This window comes from Phoca vitulina, unplaced genomic scaffold (assembly GCF_004348235.1).
Source record: "Phoca vitulina isolate PV1807 unplaced genomic scaffold, GSC_HSeal_1.0 scaffold13, whole genome shotgun sequence".
Classification (NCBI taxonomy): domain Eukaryota; kingdom Metazoa; phylum Chordata; class Mammalia; order Carnivora; family Phocidae; genus Phoca; species Phoca vitulina.
This window is the reverse complement of record NW_022589716.1, coordinates 14,315,813-14,335,124: the sequence shown is the minus strand read 5'-3', so window position 1 is coordinate 14,335,124 and position 19,312 is coordinate 14,315,813. Positions and strand designations below refer to the sequence as shown.

The 19,312-nt window shown below is 46.7% G+C and overlaps 1 protein-coding gene across 2 annotated transcripts in view; it reads left to right on the top strand.

The window, feature by feature from the left end:
• The first annotated feature begins 354 nt into the window (after positions 1 to 354).
• The window catches only part of IL17RD (interleukin 17 receptor D), a 66,765-nt gene continuing 47,807 nt past the window's right edge, over positions 355 to 19,312 (top strand). For both annotated transcript variants that reach the window (XM_032411542.1, XM_032411541.1), the window contains exon 1: positions 355 to 567. In XM_032411542.1, the coding sequence (XP_032267433.1) occupies positions 442 to 567 (126 nt within the window). In that variant the 5' untranslated portion in view covers positions 355 to 441. The remainder of the gene's footprint in view (positions 568 to 19,312) is intronic.

The following is a 19,312-nucleotide window of genomic DNA, read 5'->3' as shown; positions in this document are numbered from 1 at the left end:
GGCCTGGCAAATAGTAGGTGCTGATTAAATTATTTTTAAAACCATTATTATTATATTCTTTGTGTTTTCCTGAGTTTTTTGCTGGGAGCAGGCATCACTTGGACATATCCCTTGGATTAAAAAAAAGACCTGTCAGGTGAGGGGGAAAAAACTGCAGCTCCCGTCTCCTCACTGGAGATTCGGGGTGTGGCCATAGTTGGGGGTGGACTACAGGGCGGGGCGGGGCCAAGAAAGAGGGCTGGGCTGGAGGGGCGTGGCCAGAGCGCTAAAGTCGGGGCTGGGGGCGGGGCCCGGAGTGAAGGGGCAGGGCGCGGGCCGGCGGCGCATGCTCGGTGGTGCGGCCAGCTCCGCCGCCGCCGCCGGCGCCACCGCCCACTTGGGGCTGGCCAGAGGCAGGCAGCTGGGGTGCAGAGTAGGGTAGGGCTGGGCGAGCGCACGGCCATGGCCCCGTGGCTGCAGCTCTGCTCCGTCTTCTTCACGGTCAACGCCTGCCTCAACGGCTCGCAGCTGGCCGTGGCCGCGGGCGGCTCCAGCAGAGCGCGGGGCGCGGACACCTGCGGCTGGAGGGTAAGGAGAAACTTCTCGTCGTCCCCAAAAGCGCGGCGGGCGCGGTGCGCACAGGTGCTTGCCGGCAGCCGAGCGGGTGCCGACGTGCCTGCCCTACGCGGAGTCAGCGGCAGGGCTGAGATCCCCGCTGCTCCCGCCCTTCTTCCCTCCCTCCCGGGGCGCGCGTCCACCAGCCCCCGCCGGGATGAAAGGGGCCGCCCGACCCCCGGCTTTGTGTTGTTAATGAGGCGCGGCCACTGGCCGGGGTCCGGCTTCCAGAGGGCGAGCGAGAGGGGCGTCCCGCGGCGGGCGGGAGAAGGGCGCCCCACCCTTTGTTCCCGGACCCGTACCACCTTCGCCCCGGGGCTGTGATGCTCCGAGCTGTCCCGACTGGGAGCGTTTTGGAGCAGGAGTGGTCCTGTAGTCCACCCGTCCGGTCCACAACTCTGCAGAGGCCCGGGACTGCCAGGGTGGGGACCCGGAGCGCTGGGGAGGGATGCGCCCCCTCTCGTGGCTGCATTGTTCCTTCTAGGCTGGGCCGTCCTACCCCACTTTCACCCCACCCCCGATTCCTGACTTGCTGGGAAATTCTGCTCCCCGTTCAGCCCTTCGTCTAGCGAATGGTCTCACGGATGACCTACACCCCCTCTCCCTGGCCCCAGCTTGACTTGGCGGATATTTTTCTAGGCCAAAGGAAGGCATGAGTTTGTTACCTCGGTCAGATGCTCCAGAGGAGACTGGAGAGGTGCACAGACTTAGCCTTGTTGTTTGGAGCCTTCTCCCAGTAACTGAGCACTTTGATGCTGTCCCGGGTGGTGGGGCATAGGGTGGGGGGCGGTGTGCGCGGGGATGCTGCGGTCCCCGGTCCCCACCAGGGTTCCTGGGCTTGGGCGGCCCGAGGACCCGGAGACTGCATCTGTCTGCCCCGCACCGCCCACCCAAGCCAGGGCGGCCAGGCGTCAGGGCACTCAAGGCCTTTAGACTTGTGGAGGGCTTTGTGAGGGCTTTGCACTCAGGCAGCCACGGACATGACCTTGGCTCTGCTCCTGGGCTCCAGTTTCTCCACCTGAAAAATGGGAATAAATGGGGATTTCCTAGTTATCCCAGCGCTATTGCGCTGAGAGTTGGGTGCTTTACTTAGAACAAGGTTGACTCACCTCTTTTGGGATGTTCTGAATGGCCTCAGCACAGTCAAGGCCTAGGACCTGGCACCCTTTTAGAGTCTCAGGCTGGTGCTTCCAGCTGTCTTGTCCCACATTCAGAGAAACACAGTACAGAAAACCAGGTATGAGCCAGGCAGCTGAGATATCTTCAAACCTAGTAGCCGCACTATAGAGAGCTATAACACACCCTCCCACCACCAACCCCATAGTGAATATAACCTTCCTGTTTGAGTAAAACGTCACATTTTGGTAAATTATCACAATTATTATTTTTTAAGATACCAAGTTTTCCCCAGTTTTTAGATCAAAAAGTTTTCCTTAAGGCTATCTCATATTGACTTATTAATCCTGCTAAACTTTTTGGATTTAAATGGGTATTTTGGCTTTTCAATAACTGTAAGAACATCACATGTATTTTATTTTGAGTTTACAAATGACAGCATAGGTGGATCAGTCCAAATTGCTGTTTTTCTGCAATCGTCTAAGTAGCTTTATGTGTCAGTTCACAAAGCTTGGGAAGATTTAATGTTTTGGGTATAATAGTGACCCAAAGGAGCTAAGCTGATGCTTTTGTTCTCTATGCCTGTGGGAATGTGTTCATTTCCCCTGTGTACCCCTGCCCTGAATTAATGGTGGCCCCCACCCCAGAAGCCTCACACTCAGGCTGACCTCTTTTCTCTCACCACAACTCCTAGTTGGGGGTGACCTCAACAGCTTTTACCTTGGTCTCACTAATTCTCTCCTTGGATCATTTTCATCCCTTCTTGAATGAGCATGGAAGCCTCTGGGCCATCTCCCAGATTCCACACTCTTCCCAACCTGATGCATGGCTCCTTCCCTCCTGGACTTGCCTTTTGGTGCATCTGCTGGAGCCACCAGCTCTCCCCAACCCCTCTTGCCCACCTGCCTTGCATACCTACCTTTCCAGCCTGTCCCTAACTTTTGTGCCCTTTGCGCTGCTGAGGCATGCTTTCTCTGCTCCTAGGATGCCTTTTCCTCCCCTGAGAACCTTCTGCTTGTCCTAAGACTCAGCTCAGGTGATACCATCTATGGGAAGCCTTCCCTGAATGCCATTCCCCTTGCTTTTTCTTCTCATGCAGGTCCTTGCACTTTAGTTCTCACCACACTGCATTGTCAATATTTGCTCACATCTGTGTCTTAGGACAGGTTTCTTTAGCCAGGCACTTAACCTCATCTTGGTGGCCTCAGAGCCCATAAATCTTGGCTGAGCCCAATTAGACCCTGCAGCCTTCCTGCTAAATTCTGTATTAAGTGATGATACTAGGAAGTGGATGGAGAGATGAGAGCACTGAGCTCCAGTGTCCTCTCCGCAACAGGCTTTTGCACATGCTGTTCCTGTCTGTGTTCCTTCTCTTTACACCTCAGCCTCCCTCCTCTGCTTCAGCAGCACTTCCTGCAGGAAGCCTTCCCTGCCCCCACCTCCCTACATCGGGTCTTCCAAAAGTTGCTCTGTCAGAGGACTGGCCAGTGAATACTGGTGTACAGTGATTTGGGCCCTTGATTCACGTCGGAGTCCCCTATCAGATGGTGGGTATTCAGCTCATAGATGTTGGTCTCAGTTCTGATGTTGCTTACAGTCTAGTTGGGGCCATGCAGACATAAAAGAAGGGTTGATTATGTGTGAATCAAACAGGAGACTTCCTGTGGGTCCAGGTCACATGGAACCTGAGAGGGGGACAGCAGGATGGAGACGTGAGTCCTGCAGGATCTGGGTGCTGCAGAGGAACTGAGCAAATGACCCTCTTGATCTCCAGGGAGCATTTGTTCCAGGAATTCTTGCCCCTACAGCAGTGTGTATTTTCCCAGGACTTGCAAGGTGACTGCAGCCAGCGAACCTTCAGCAGCTTTTCTAACACACCCTTTGGGGAGGCTCTCTGAGGAGCTGGTCTGGTTTAAATGGTCAGATTTCACAACCTTCCTATTATTAGTGGGGCAATTAAGGGGCTGATACCATCTTGAACACAGCTTAGTGTTTTAGAAATGAGTTGTGGGCACACTTCCTTGACTACTTAAAAAAATCCCTTAGGGCCCTTGCCAGGTGAAGTTGCTCTTGGAGTAATAAATACAATTTTCCCAAAGAAGTAACAATTTCTAAAACTGGTATCCTCACTTACACTGGATCTTTACTCTTGCTTCTTGATAGTGGAATGTTTTTGTTTGTGATGGGTAACTTTCTATCAGTCATTTGCGCTGAGGTTTTTATTCCCTCGTCTTGCTAGTTGTTCAAAATACACTGATGGAACAAAGAATTAGGCATCGGCTCCCCGGGTTTTTATTTAGTGGCGTTTCCTGCAGTGGAGAAGGAGGGAACAAGAAATGCCCTTCTATCTAAATGGGGTACATCTTCTCTGGTCTTCTATCTCTGAAACAAATGTCTACCCTGCAAAAAGCCCGCTCCTTCAGGAATTCAGGAAGCCAGAATGCTGGCATCATCTTTACAATGAAGTGCAAGTTTCCCATTTAAGGCAAATACTTCATCTCAAAAGGTAGGAAGGAATAGGGTGGTACTTGGAAAAGAAGAAGTTCCAGCTGGTTAAAATTTAGGTCCTGATAAAAGTCCAATCCAAGAACTCTCCTTGGCTGTGGGCCCAGGCATGTTTATTTGATTCTGAATTGGATGCGTTTTCATTCACTTGCAGCTCATGGCTTCCTAGCCTGCATCTGGTCTGCCTGTCTTGTGGGCATGTCTTCCATGTTATACATGCTCTTGTGTCTCTTACAGAATTCTTGGTTAAAAAATGACCCAGCCCTGGTTGACACATTTTTCAGAGAGACATTTTTATAAGAACTGCGATGCTTTCCTCCAGCCTGTTTTGCCGCGTTAATTGGGAATCCTCCTGGCGCGGGTCCATCTCTCTTGAACTGCCCTCCCTTCTCTCCCCTCCCCCATCCATCCCACCGACCGCCCCCCCCACCCCAGAGCCCCTGCAGTGCCTGGGGCATTGTGCTAGTTGTATTAACAAGGGGATACAGCTGGGTGAATGAGACCGGCAAGTAAGTACCGGCTGTGGACCCTTTCCCTCGGAACACAATTTCTCAAAGTCTAGGGGCTTCCAGTATCAGGATTCCTTTGGGAGTTCGTTAAAAATGCATATTCAAGGCTAATGCGACCAGAATGGGAGTGAGATGGGGGTTCAGGAATTGGCATTTTTAACAAATTGCTCTGATGCTCTCTCAATGATGAGAGCCACTGCTTTAGGAGACAGGACTTCCCCGGGGCCAGAGAAGGGGGAGAGAAACCACATTCTAAACATTTAAAATCAGAGTTTGACTTTAAATTACTTGCCTGGATTTAGAGAGGAAGTGGAGACTTTGTCAGAGCCCTGGCCAGTGAAAGGGGTCAGGCTGGTTAAGGGGGTCCAGGGGAGCCAGCTGGGCCAGGCACCCTGGTTTGGGTGGATGCCTTTAGCCTGGGGTTGAAGGGGAGGTCGGGAGTGAAGGCGACCCTGACGCGTCCATGGGTTCCTCCCCAGAACAGCTGGGCTTGTCTGGAAAACAGTCTCAGGAAAGAGTAGGATAGGATCCAAATCATATTCTCTGCAGTTCAAACCTTACCAGCGTCCCTACAAAGGAAAGAACTGCTAATGCTTTTGTAAGTCTTTAAGTTGAGTATTTTTCATGCTTCATTTGGCCTAAAATGTGTGTGTGTTTAAGCTTTTAGACCCTCTTTTCCCCTCATCGGTCCCTGAGCTATTCACATACCATGCCCAGCAGATGTCTGCTGCGGCTGGGGCCACCCCATCAGCAATTAATTGTACATTTTCGTTTCTCACTCCCTCTTGTGTCTGCCTCTGATGGATGGGCTTTTAGGCTTCTGGAAGCTTACCCCCCCATTTGTAAGAGTATGGGCTGAGGTGGTGGGGGGACCCAGGTACCCCTAGAAGCTTGACAGGCTGGGGTGGGGGGTGGGAGGGCAGTGCCCTCAGAGGAGACCTTTCTCCTGCACTCTACCCTGGCAGCTGAGACCTTTTCTGTTTCATGTCTCCCCCAAATTTGGAGGTCTCCTGCCCTCAGCAAGCTCAGGGGGCCTGTCTGTGCTGGTGCCACGGGCCCCATCTCCCAGCAGCCTGACTTGCTCCTCCAGTGGGAGGCAATGTCTTCCTGGGCTGTGTTTGTCTTGGCTGCTGGGACATTCTGAATGGTCCTGACACACGATTAGGTGACTGATGGCCCCACAACACATTGTCTCCTCCAGGGCCTGGGGCCTTTGAAGCTCTTCCCTGTGGGAAGTAAAGAGACTATTTGCTCTATTAAAATGCCTTGGAATTTCCTCTGTTTAACCACAGGCCACTTCCTCTCTGCCACTCTAAACCCGGCAGGGCCACTGGCTGATTGAAAAGACACAAGCCCAGGAGAGAGCACATCCTACTGAAACTGATAGTCTTACTGCAGATTAAAGCTGGGGCAAATCTCTAAGAAGAAACCAAATCTAAGGGGGAAATCCTAGAGATAGCTCCTTATCTTGCTCAAAATTTAGCTGGTTGACATAATTCACACTTGAAGTCCTGAGTGCATGATAGATTACTTTGTTTTTTGTTTTTGAAAAGAAGGGAAGTCTACATTGTAACCAGATTAGTATGTTAAATCTACACGTGGTAGGTTAAGGTCCTACAATCAAGTGGATTTCTCATTGTGTGAGTTGGAAAGTCTTTATTATTTGGGAAGAGCATGATATCTGTTCATAGAAAACCATACCAGGCTTATTCTCTCCTTGCAGATTCTGTCTGCTGGTTTCATGGGCTCAGAAGTCCCAAGTAAGAAGTGTGCAGCCTAAATCATACCAAGAATATCTCTGGGGAGAGTGTCCCTCACCTTTTCCCAAGCAGTATCTTGGGAAAGTTTAATTAATAACAGCAGGCGTGAAACTAAAAATTACCTAAGTAACAAACACTGAACATTTAAACACTGCATGTACCCGGTTTTCTGTGATGGAGCCTAAAAAAGGAATAACTAGCTGGTTTCTAAAGGAGACTATTATTTTAACATTTACAACTCCATTGTTCAAAGCATCTGTGATAAAAAACGGCTTCCCTTTGCTTTGGTTCCTTGTTTGGAAATGTTGGGGGAAGGTGGATGTAGCTAATTAAGGCTACAACATTTAAAGGGGGGACTTAATAGGTACCAGCTGTCCTCAACAAATCACTGGGTGGAGGACAAAATAAAGATGTGATGTGAACACATGATTCTCTTCTAAAACGGAAGTTGGCCTATAAATTGTCTGATTTAATAGCATGAATGGAAACTACTTGTATTAAAAAAAAACTGCACTTTTAAGAAGCATTGGTTTTTATAGTAAACCTAATGGTAAAATGTCTTATTTGCATAAGGCTGGTACCTTAAGAGTTGAAAGGGCAGTAGATGGCAAGATTGTTGGAAACTTAATAAATGTTCATTTTATTGTACGTTCCTTCATTCTAAACCTGAACATTAATCATGACATTAATCATGAGGCTTTTTCATTAAAATTACTACATTGTAGGGAATGTTGCTTGAACTCATCAGAAATGTCCTATAAAACTGAAGCGGCAACTTTGAAAGGCAATGGAAATTGATAGCATTAATTAAATGTTCGGATGGATATTTACATTTCACATGTTAAATGAATACTTCAGATGAATCCTTTTGAAATCATGAGGGATTAGGCTTTAAATATAACCTTTTTAGATTTAAAAACTTTATTTCTTTAAAAACTAGGAGTTTTTCCAAGTGTTCTGTTTTGTCAGTTTTGTAGGACGACACCCCCCAAGCCCATCCCCTCCCATTGAATGGTAACTCTTTAAAAAGTGCTGGCTATGGCCCCAGACTTCTGTTCTGAGATGGGGATAGAGGGAGGGTTTCCTTGGAACGGAGAAGTGCATTTTCCTGAGACAGGCCATATGTTTAAAAACCCTTTCTTTGTGATTTTATTCTGTCCAGGTGATTTCTGGTTTCTCCTCTTCTGAAATGGCCCCCCTTTTACCAGAGGAAAATGCAATGTAATCCAGACCGATGCGCAAGCAGTCGGCCCTAGCAAGTGTGGGCCCTGCTGAGTGACTGTTAATCGCTGCCTTCCTCTGGGGGCGGGGGGTGGGGGGGCGGTCCACATTGGCTCTGGGTGGGGCACAGGCACTCACATGGTTAGGATTTATTGTAACTGCTCAATATCTGAAGTTCAGGAAGACTCATCTGGAGTGAGGAGGGAAGACACGGTTTTTTTGAACAGCTACACCGTGTCAAGTCTTGGTGTGGTTTTGTAGTTTACTTATGTTTTCCAGGGAAAAGGCAAAGACAGTAGGACCAGGCCCTCTCCCCTGTCTGCAGTGGCTCCCCACCCAGCTGGGGCTGCAAGAGAAAGGCATAGGGGCCCAGAGACAGGGAGGTGCAGGAAGGATTCCAAGGTACAGGGAACTCTCTGTCCTCTCTCTGCACCTCCCCACTCCTCCCAGAGAAACACGAACCACAGTTCCTGCTGCTCCTCAAACTAGAACATTCTGCCTATGCAGTTGCCACTGTGGATGTGCCAATGCCTGAGGCCCTGCTTGGCACCTTTGGAAATCTGGCTTTTTAGCCCTTGTCCCCATTGGTTCCCAGTAATTCTGGCTTCCTGGTCTGCCTTAGTTTCCCCTGCTTTGGAGGAGGCTCACCTTTCTCTGGGAGGCTTCTCCACATCGTGCTCCCCCTCCCCTGGCCTCCCCTTGTGAATTTCACCTGGGCCAGAAAGCCTGCTTATAGCAAAGTCACACCCACCCCATCATGCCTCCAGGTTTAGTGAGAATGCATCCAGCCTTTTGCAGTGATGCATTGAAGAAGAAGAGGAAACTTGATTTGTTTATGAAGAAGAAACTTAACTCGGATGGTTCAGAGGAGGCTTAGAAGAAGGGATTGGTGAAGGGGTTGGATGGCCAAAAAAGGCAGCCCCCCTCTGTAAATGGAAACAGGAGGTGGGGAGATCCTTTGAAAGAAAAGTGTGGCAGAAAGAAAGAAGTGGCAAAGCTGGGGGAGAGTGGTTCCTTGCACGGGGTGGGGACAGGAAGGCTGAGGATGTAGGTTGGGGTGTACGGTGCCTTGAATTTTGTCTGCGTGCACCTGTCAGGAACCATGAGGCTTGACGGGTTTTTCCAGCAGATGAATGGTTTGATAAGAGTGACCCTCAGTGGCCATTTCTTCACTCAGTGTGTATTTGGTGACTTCTACACGCTGGGCCCAATTTCTGGATCTTCGACTGTAGCATGGAGACAAGTAGGACAACGGGATAGCGATGTGACCAGCCTGTTTGAAATAGCAACCTGCCTTCTTTTCCTCACTTTGTTTTTCTCCACAGAACTTTCACTGGGAGACACCCATGGTGTTTTCTTGTCTGTCTGTCTCCCCCACTACGGTGTCCGAGGCATGAGGCCAGGGCCCGTATCTGTTTTGTTTCCTGCCGCATTGGGAGATCAGGGGCCGGCATATAGCAGGTTCTCCCTGCATGTTCCTTGAATGACCAAGTGCTCTGCAGGAAATTACAGTCGGTGGTGAGAATGATGGTGGCACATGCGGATGATCTCGGGGGTGGGGGGAGGGTGGTATCTCTGCTGAGGTGACCTGGAAGGTGAGCAACTGTCATACAGATATCCTCTGAAGTTCTGGGGTTTCTTGTGTTTTCTCGACATTAGTGCATCATGTGGCATTAGGTGCTCAGAGTTAGCATAAAATATGCTCCGCCTAGTCACATCACAGATTATTGGCACCATATGCCCACCCTGGCCAACTGCTGGGCTGCAGGATGGTCCAGGGGATGACCGAGGTGGTGATCGGGCCGGGATTGGATGGGGATCACACCTTGAAAAGTGTTGGTTGCTTCAAGAGATGTCTGGACTGTGCAGTTTACGATGCACTGTGGATTAAAAAAAAAAAATGTAAAAGTTACTGTCCGGTGCTAACCATGCATCCTGGTTTTGGACTTTATGAAATGATTCTCATTCCCTGGCAGCAGCTGGCCAGTTGGTAGGAAATCTTTGTCTTTTTAACAGATGTATGGGTCTCGTTTTATTTCATCCCCTCTGGTTGTGAACACGTTTCATTTTCTGAAGTCACTAGACGGTCCATCCAGAATCAAAGATGCTCTCTGCCTTCTTTCCAGGGCGGTGGGTTTGCCGGCCAGCTGTGGTAATGAGTTTTTGCCCGCCTTTGATTTTCATGGCTTGCCTCCCTGTGGGAGGAACTAGATATTTCTGATCTTACCTCTGCTCATATTCAGATCCAGCCAAGCAGTCAGTGACTTCCCGGGCTTTTTTGTGGGAGACTGTGGGAAAGGTCCTGGTTGGCTGGCTATGAATTAATGAAATCCTTAGAAGGCTTCACTAAAGATAGCTCCTGTGGTTTAAAAAAAAATAGCATTGCCTTTTTAATTTGAGAAAGAGGTCATGGAGTTTTACCGAAATTAAGCAGAGAAAATGTAACATCTGGTTGTGCTGCCCAAAGGCTGCTTGGGCGGTGGGAGCTTGGGTTCCCAGTGTCTGACTCGCTCAAGGTGACAGTCCCCCAGGTCCCTCATAAGGCTGCTCTGGACACGCTGCCTCTCTCATTGTTCTCCTCCCTGGGTTTTGAAGTCCTCAAGAGACAGAAATTCTACCCCCACATCTTTACACTTGAGCACATTTCCCATTTACTGAGCTTTCTTCCTTTTACTTAAAGGGTCACACTTTTTTTTTTCTTTAAGTGCCTAGTTTTCGAGTTGGTCAAGACTAGTGTAATTATTGCTTTTATCTCATTAAAGAAAGATGAGGGTGGATAATGGGGGGAGACTTTGGGCGGAAGGCAGGGGGGTTTTAAAGAGCTGTTCTAAAAACTTTGTAAATTAGTAGGCTTTCTGACATGAGGAGAAAGAGAATGATAAATTGCAGGAGAAGAGTTTTAGGGAAAGGCATAAAGCGCCTTTTAAAGGACATATGACTTTTTTAAAAGCAGAAACATGAATGTCTTAAATGTCTGCTGTGTGCACATCCCCACCCCCCCTTGCCCAGTTAAGTGAATAATGTCGTATTATTATGTTTTCTACATTTTATTTTTATCCTAGACCTATGCTGTATTAAGACTTTATGTAATTTTCCTTTAAGAAACATTAGTAATATTTTGGGCATGTATTTTCTGAAACTAAACAGGAAGGTGAAATTGTTCCTGCATAGCTACCCACCCCCCACCCCCCCGCCCCCAGCACTGGTACCTGGGCTTCTCTTTACTTTCTCTCCCATATTTTGGATTCTGAAATTTTTCAAGCCTATAGAAAAGTTGAAAGCACAGTAAAATGAGCACCTATTACCCCTTTGCCTGGAGTCACCAATTGCTTGCCCCACCTACCTCAGTTGTCCTGCAGTCCTTCGTGATTTCTTTCTGATCACGTTCCAGGATTCAGACAAGGATCACTCTTAAATAGATCACTTTTTTTTTAAAAAAGATTTTATTTATTTATTTGAGAGAGGGAGAGAGCACAAGCAGGGGAACAGCAGAGGGAGCTGCAGAGGGAGAGGGAGAAGCTGACTCCCCACTGAGCAGGGAGCCTAACGCGGCAGGGCTTGATCCCAGGAACCCGAGATCATGACCCGAGGCGAAGGCAGACACTTAACCGCCACCCAGGTGCCACTTAAATAGATCACTTTTACAGAGACGTCCTGTCTCTTCAGTCTCCTTTAATTGAGGACAGTCCTTCCACCCATTTCTTTGGTGCTTCATAAATACACATTCTGAAGAGTCAAGGTCACTTGTGGTGTGGACGGTCCCACAATTTAGGTTTCTGCTCATTTTCTCCCGATGAGGGTCAGTATTTTGGCCAGATCCCTCCAAAGATGATATTGTAACGTGGTGTGTTAGGTATCAGTAGGTAACAAATATGGATACAGTTTCAGTGCTGAGCAAAATTTGGTTTTTCTACTTGAAACTGTTGCACATGGAGGCCTTTCCAGTGGTTTCGTCCAGTTCAGTCTTTTGTTGTCTTTTTTAAAAAGGAGATGCTTTACATGAAGGCTTCCCTTTTACTTTACCAAGAATCCAAAGTGCAGGGTGTCATGTGTGCTAGGCTGTAATATAACCTCTTCCCTTAAAGACTATTTGAAATCAGCTGTGCTCTCAACATTAGGGCTCTGGTGTCTCGAGAATGTTTAAGGCTTTTGCTATTCACACAGGCTTGTCGCAAGCCCTTGTAGTTGTCGCCCTCTGCAACTGGGAACGAGTTCCTATTAAAACCTCTATTTGGCCTGGGCAGGTTTCCAGTTGAATGCATCCTCACACCAAAATTCAGTCATTACTCTCCTTTGTGCTAAGAAAACATTGAACTTTATTTCCAGGAAAGGTCACTTCACTCAAAACATGTCCTCAAAGTCAGTTCCCAGCCTATTGGTTCTGCTATCGCCTGTTGCCTAAATTATTTTATTAGAGTCACTTCCAGACAGACCATTTCATTAGTTTAACCTGAATTCCTATCTTCTACCTAATTACGTGGCTTTTCTCTTCTTTGTCCTTACCCCGATGTAAGGGCGTGTACAGTTAAAGACCTGTAAAGTTCCTATCGATTCTTTTTTAGAGTAAGTTAAAACGTCGACAAGCAGCCAGTTGTTATTCTTACAGGGTACCGGGAAACCAGCCCAGACAAACCCTCCATCTTTTATTCATAAGTGCGGGGAGACGGGGAGGGCGCAGGCGGCCCTGTGCACCCAGGCATTTGTTCAGCTCTCGTGACCGGGCCCCCTCCCCTGCTGGCCGGGAAATGTCATGCCGAAACCTAATAGTGAGACATTCAGCACGCAGAGAATGGGCCGCAGAGGTTCACCTTTGCTTTTCATTTTCTTTTCTGGCAGGGTCCCCGGGTCCCGGGTCCCCTCCTTGGCCTGACAGTGAAAGGCCAGAAAGCAGCAGTCTGGAGGCTGGCAGGGATGCGGTGCAGCCCGCTCCTGTGCTGGAATGTGCCGGACACAAAGGCCCGGCCAGGGTGTGCCTGGTGGGGGGGGGGGGGCGGCTTGCCTTTGCTTAGGCTAGTTTGCTCTGGTCACGGGGGAGAGGGTTCTCGTTTCCATGGCTGTGCTGCCGTCGGTTTCAGTGGGAGAGGGGGTGCAGAGTGCTTTTGATTTTCAGAAATCACTTGGGGCTCCCCATTTCTGTGCAGAGGGAGGCCCTGGGGCAGAGAGCTGAGGCCGTGAGACCCCGAGACCCCTGGAACTCTGACATGCATGGTCTTTGCCGAAAGAGAAATCAGGCAGCATTTGCTAAGCAGGCCTAGACTTTGATTCAGAGCAATAGTTCTCAACTGGGGGTGATTTGGGGAATCCCTGGAGACATTTTTGGTTGTCACAACTGGGAAGGGGTTTGCTACTGGCTTTTTGTGGTTAGGGGCCAGGGATGCTGCTAAACACCCTGAAATGCATAAGCCGGCCCTCCCCAATAAAAGACTTATCTTTTGTGCGCCAATAGTGCTGAGGTTGACAGACCCAGATTTAGGGGTCCCATTTTAGCATTTGAATTTTTCAGCTCACTTAGCTTCATAACACTTTTCAACTTCTTTTATGTTTAACAGAAGCTGTTGGTTCTAGAAATCTGCATTCAGGATGAATTTCCATTAAACTCTCCAAGACATATGATTAAACTATTGTGGTGCTCCTTGAAGATATGCCCTGAATGCAACTACTATTTTAAATGCAAAAGACAATTTTTTTTTTTTTTGCCATAATTTGATCAAAGTAGCATAACCTGTGCCTCTGTTTTTGTTACTCACTGATGGTCTGTGGATAACATTACATTTTTTCAGCATGAAACCCAATACTTCAAATCCCTAAAGCAGTCTCAAATTTATGGTTAATAAAAGCATTTATTGTACTGGATGTCATCTGTTATATCACTCTGGGGCTAGAAACTGGCAAGCAGTGGACAGGAAATATTTTCATTTCAAATCGCTTCAATCTTATGGTCTAGGGGCAAAAGTGTCTGATTTCAGGAAAGCCACGGTGAATAGCATAGTAATGAATGCATTTTTAGTTGATTAAGCAGGCATTCTCTCCCTTTCAAACAGTCTTCTCTCTTTGGCTTGGTGGGGCTAAATAAACACGTGATGTTACATGATAGCATTTCTTGTGTTGGCCATACTTTTCCTTTGATCATCTTAAACTTTTCAAAGTGTTTTCCAGGAATCCTCAGCAGAGCTGAAGAAGCTGGAGAGAATGGCTAAACTCAAGTGTTGACCCTCTTTGTAATTGTTTACTTTCTGAGAAGAGGAGGTTTTCTGAGATGTTGACTCTTTCGGATTCCCCTTTAAAAATGGAATTTGGTACCTTGCCCTTGGGATCATGCATTTAGGAGGAAAACACATTTTTATCTATTTATTTTTTATATGGCTGCAATTTTATTGTACTTTGTGTCCTGATCTCCCACATCCATCAGGTAAACAGGGTGAGGAGAGTTCCATCCAAAGGCAGCCCTGCGTGGTGATGATGTATCCAGGCCGGGGGTGCCTTTCGTCCTGGCTGCTCGGTGCCTTTGAACATATTATCTAAATCATCGCTTCCCAGCGAGCCTCGGAGGTAGGCAATTATTTCTGATGTGGTTCCTTTTTTGCCAGATGAGGATTCCATGGCACAAAGAGCCAGGAAGGGATTAGGATGGCAGGCCACATGATTCAGAGAGGCCTCTCTCGCCAGAAACCAGAGTCACAGAGTTCTTACCCTGCCCGTGCCCCCAGCAGCCGAGCCTGCCCTGCCTTCCGATCACCCAGCCTGCGATGGATGTCTGCCATGTGCAACAGAGCAGCTAATGGGGGTGGGAAGAGAGCAAGCCTAGATACTGGAGAGCACTTTGCAGATAATTAAATTAAACCAGGATTCCGAATTTACCCCAGAAGTTCCCAAACCTGGCTGAATATCAGAATCACCTGAGGAACATGGTTGGCCGGAGGTGAGGGTGCAGATTCCAGGCCTCCTCCCAGACCTGCTTAAGTGAGATTTCCAGGGGAAGGCCAGGAATCTGAGTTTTTTTAGAAAGCTGCCAGATCAGTGTGGTTGCCAGGGTTTTTGGGGTAGATGCAGGATTTGACTACAAAGAGGCTGTACAAGGGAATTTCGGGGAGATGATGGAACTGTTTTGTATGCTGGATACACAAATGTAGACATTGGTGGTGGATACACAAATGTAGACATTGATATATGTATAAACTCATAGAAATGTCCATTTTACTATGTCTTAATAAAAAAAATGCTGCCAAGGTGAAACTGAGCTGTCACCTTGGTGTCAGATGAGGTGACAGATGGTACCTGGTGACAGCTGGGAAGAGTTGTCCAGCTGTGAGACAATGTCACCTGGAATTGCAGCGACAGGTGGGTAGGTGCTGAAACTTCTTAGCTCAGTGCCGTCTAGTAGAACTTTCTGTGATGATGGATGTGTTCTCTGCACTGTGCCGTTCAGTAACTATTAACTTGTGGCTGTTGAGCACTTGAAATGTGGCGAGTATAACTGAGGAACTGAATTTTAAATTTTACTCAAATTACTTTACACCAGAATAACTACACATGGCTGGAGGCTACCATGTTGGACAGCTTGCCATCAAAGGCAGACCTTGCCATACTGGGGGCTTTGTCTCTGTGCCAGGTGCACACGGAGCCCAGCGGTTCTTTATGTTTGAGGGACAGTAGTAAGTCATTCCAAGTGTAGGGCAAAACAGGAACGCGGACAGGATGTGTAGGTTGGGAAGGACTGAGAAAAGGAACCTTGGAATGAAGACTGATGTGGGATCTGCCCAGACAGAGGACACTCTTGCTGAACGGAGGAATCTGCTTTTCTTTCTCTAGTGTGGATCAGATAGCACCGACTTTGGCCCAGTTCCTCCCAGGACTTCCCAACCTCGTTCTGCATCAAAGATGCAGCAGTTAGTTTGGATGCTCTTCAATTGAACATGAGATGATTGGTTATATGGGGAGCCATTGGAGGGCCCAAGGGAGCAATGTGTCAGGGAGTATTTGTGGCCTGACTAGGGGTGTGCTGGGCCCCCCGGCCAACCCTGAGAGAGTGTGAAGAACCCTTGTGGGCATATCTTTCTTTCTTTTCAGGGAATGAGATCCTATAAAAACTGCATTTGGGGCATAAACCTGCATATTATGTTCAGACACCCTTAAACTTCCCTCCTCCGTGGCCCATGGATTTATGTTATCTTAAATAGTGTTACATGTTCAAATGTGTTATCAAAGAGTAAGATTCAGAGTGGCCTCTTATTAGTACAAACCAAATGGTGACAGAAATTATGTTCCAATTTGTAGACATATTAGGTCTTAAATAAATTTACTAAATGGCTAACAAATTTCATGAGGTAAGGGCTTATAACCCAATTTAATCTGATTTAAAAATAGGAATGCCTAGTGTGTCAACTATACTTCAATTGGAAAATAAAAAGTGCCTAAACCATGGGGGGGAGGGGCTTAAAAATTAGTGGAGCCATTCCTTTATTTATTTATTTATTTAAAGATTTTATCTATTTGACAGAGGGAGAACACAGGCAGGCGGAGTGGCAGGCAGAGGGAGAGAGAGAAGCAGGCTCTCTGGAGTAGGGAGCCTGATGCGGCGTTCGATCCCAGGACCCTGGGATCATGACCCAAGCTGAAAGCAGATGCTTAACCATCTGAGCCACCCAGGCACCCCTATTCCTTTATTTTCATATGAAAACTTCACTTCTTTGGATCCAGAAGAGAAGGACATCCTGAATCATAGCATCTTGTTGCAGGGTCTCCTTGTGTTGCCTTCACAGGTAACTTCAAGCTAATGCAAAAGAAAGGGATGGGGGTGCTTAATGAACATTAAATGTGGTTCTTCCACTCTTGAACACACACATACATCTTGCTACAGGGTTGTAATCACTGAATTTATTTTTTATGGTTATTTTTTGCTTACATTTGTTTTTAGTTTCAGGTATAAAATTTAGTGATCACCCTGTGCTCATCATGACAAGTGCCCCCCTTAATCCCCATCATCTATTTCCCTCATCCCCCCACCCACCTCCTCTCTGCTAACCATCAGTTTGTTCTCTGTAGTTAAGAGTCTGTTTCTTGGTTTGCCTCCCCCTCCCATATTTGTTTGTTTGCCTAAATTCCACATGAGTGAAATCATATGGTAGTTTGTCTTTCTCTGGCTGACTTATTTCACTTAGCATATACACTCTAGCTCCACCCATGTCTTTGCAAATGGCAAGATTTCATTCTTTTTGATGGCCAAGTAATATTCCGTTGTATAGATATACCACATTTTTTTATCCATTCATTAGTCGATGGACATTTGGGCTGTTTCCATAATTTGGCTATTGTTGATAATGCTGCTATAAACATTGGGTGCATGTATCCCTTTGAATTAGTTAAATTTGTTTTCTAGAGATATTTCCATGTATTGACATAGTTCACAGACATGCCACTTTTACTGGCCATATAATATTTTATTGTGTGCACCCCCTTTCTTGGCCCTTAAGCCTCATTGATGAAGCATTTGGGCTGTTTCCAACATACTGTTGTTATAAAGCTGCTTCAACGTCTTCATACAGATTGGTTTCCTGCCTGCGCCCTTTGCCATTTTGGTTTGTTGATTTGGCATGTATTCCCCCAAATGGAATTACCATGGCAAAAGTTTTGTAGGTTTTACTGCATGTTTGTTTGCCAGTTTGCCCTGTGTAATGATGAAGAATTATATTTTGGGAAGAGGGCAAATTTGGTTTTATAATCCCAGCTTTGCTGTTTGCTCTCATTTACTATGACCTCAGGCAAATTTCTTCATCTGTATAATGGGTTAATAAGAGTTTATCCCTCAGGATTGTTTTGAGACTTAAATAAGATACTGTCTTTAAAGCATTTTGCTTTGCACCTGGCCACATAGCAAGTGCTTAGTCATTGGTGGTAGTCTGTTATCGGAGGAATGTGTGCTCATTTTTCTACATCCTAGAAAATATTGACATTTATAATTCTTTTTTTTTTTTTTTAAGATTTTATTTATTTGACAGAGAGAGACACAGCGAGAGAGGGAACACAAGCAGGGGGAGTAGGAGAGGGAGAAGCAGGCTTCCCGCAGAGCAGGGAGCCCAATGTGGGGCTCGATCCCAGGACCCTGGGATCATGACCCGAGCTGAAGGCAGACGCTTAATGACTGAGCCACCCAGGTGCCCCAACATTTATAATTCTTATTTATTCTTTGTTATTTTGGTTGTACCTTATACTTGTCTTATTCTGCATTTATTAGAGAAGGACTAAATCTTTCCACCTGATTTACCTTCTGAGTAAGTTTTATTGCTTTTAAGTCTGATAGTTCTATTTATTTATTTTAAAGATTTTATTTTATTTATTTGAGAGAGAGAGAGAGATAGCAAGGGCAGGAACACAAGCAGGGGGAGTGGGAGAGGGAGAAGCAGGCTTCCCGCGGAGCAGGGAGCCCGATGCGGGGCTTGATCCCAGAACCCCGGGATCACGACCTGAGCCGAAGGCAGATGCTCAATGACTGAGCCACGCAGGTGCCCCTTAAGTCTGATAGTTTTAAAGTGAGGTATGGATGAGATGTTGCTTAGTAGAGAGTATTAAGGAAGAGGTTTAAATGAATAAATGAGGGTTTTAAAATAAGAATATTGATTCTTTCGGACTTAATAGCATATTATGAACATAGTTGAATTTAAGCATTATGGTGGGAATTCTATTTGTATCAGTAGTTTGGCTAGTAAATCTTTTCTTCATTTATATATTTTCCAAGGTCAGTTTTGGATCGATCACACATTTCCTCATTAAAAAAAAATATAAATTAATCCTGTTTTACTGGAGTTCTCACAAATTCTGGTCTTGGGTTAGAAGCCACCGTTAGGGGCGCCTGGGTGGCTCAGTCGTTAAGCGTCTGCCTTCAGCTCAGGTCATGATCCCAGGGTCCTGGGATCAGGCCCCGCATCGGGCTCCTCGCTCTGCGGGAGGCCTGCTTCTCCCTCTCCCACTCCCCCTGCTTGTGTTCCCTCTCTCGCTGTATCTATCTCTGTCAAATGAATAAATAAAATCTTAAAAAAAAAAAAAGAAGCCACCGTTAGACTATCCCGTTTACATCAATGTGACCTGCAAGATGAGGGCGTCCCAGGTCAGCTGAGTATGATTTGGACAGGGCACGAGACTCTGCTGACTCTGTTTACTTACCTGTAAAATAGGACAGTCAGACTAGAATTCTTAAGAATCAGAAATCGGACCTTTCATTCAGAGGGAGTAGTTTGTCTCTCCTACCCATTCCATCTCCTTATTGAGTTTGATCACTTTGGTTTCCACCTGGACTCTTGCCTCATGCACACATATATAGGTTTTGAGTTTTTAAAAAATTCCGACATAGGAATGCACTTGTTGTGATGAGCACCAGGCATTGTATGAAGTGTTGAATCACTCTGTCGTACACCTGAAACCGATATGACACTCTATGTTAACTAACTGGAATTTAAATAAAAACTTAAAAAAAAAAGAGAGAGAGAGGCAAACCAAAAGAAAAAAAAAAAAGAGGAAGACAAAAAAGAAATTGACATACAGATGACTTTATTTTTTACAAAATGTGCCCCGTCCACTCTGCTGGTCATTGTCGATTTGCCTTTGGGGTTTATG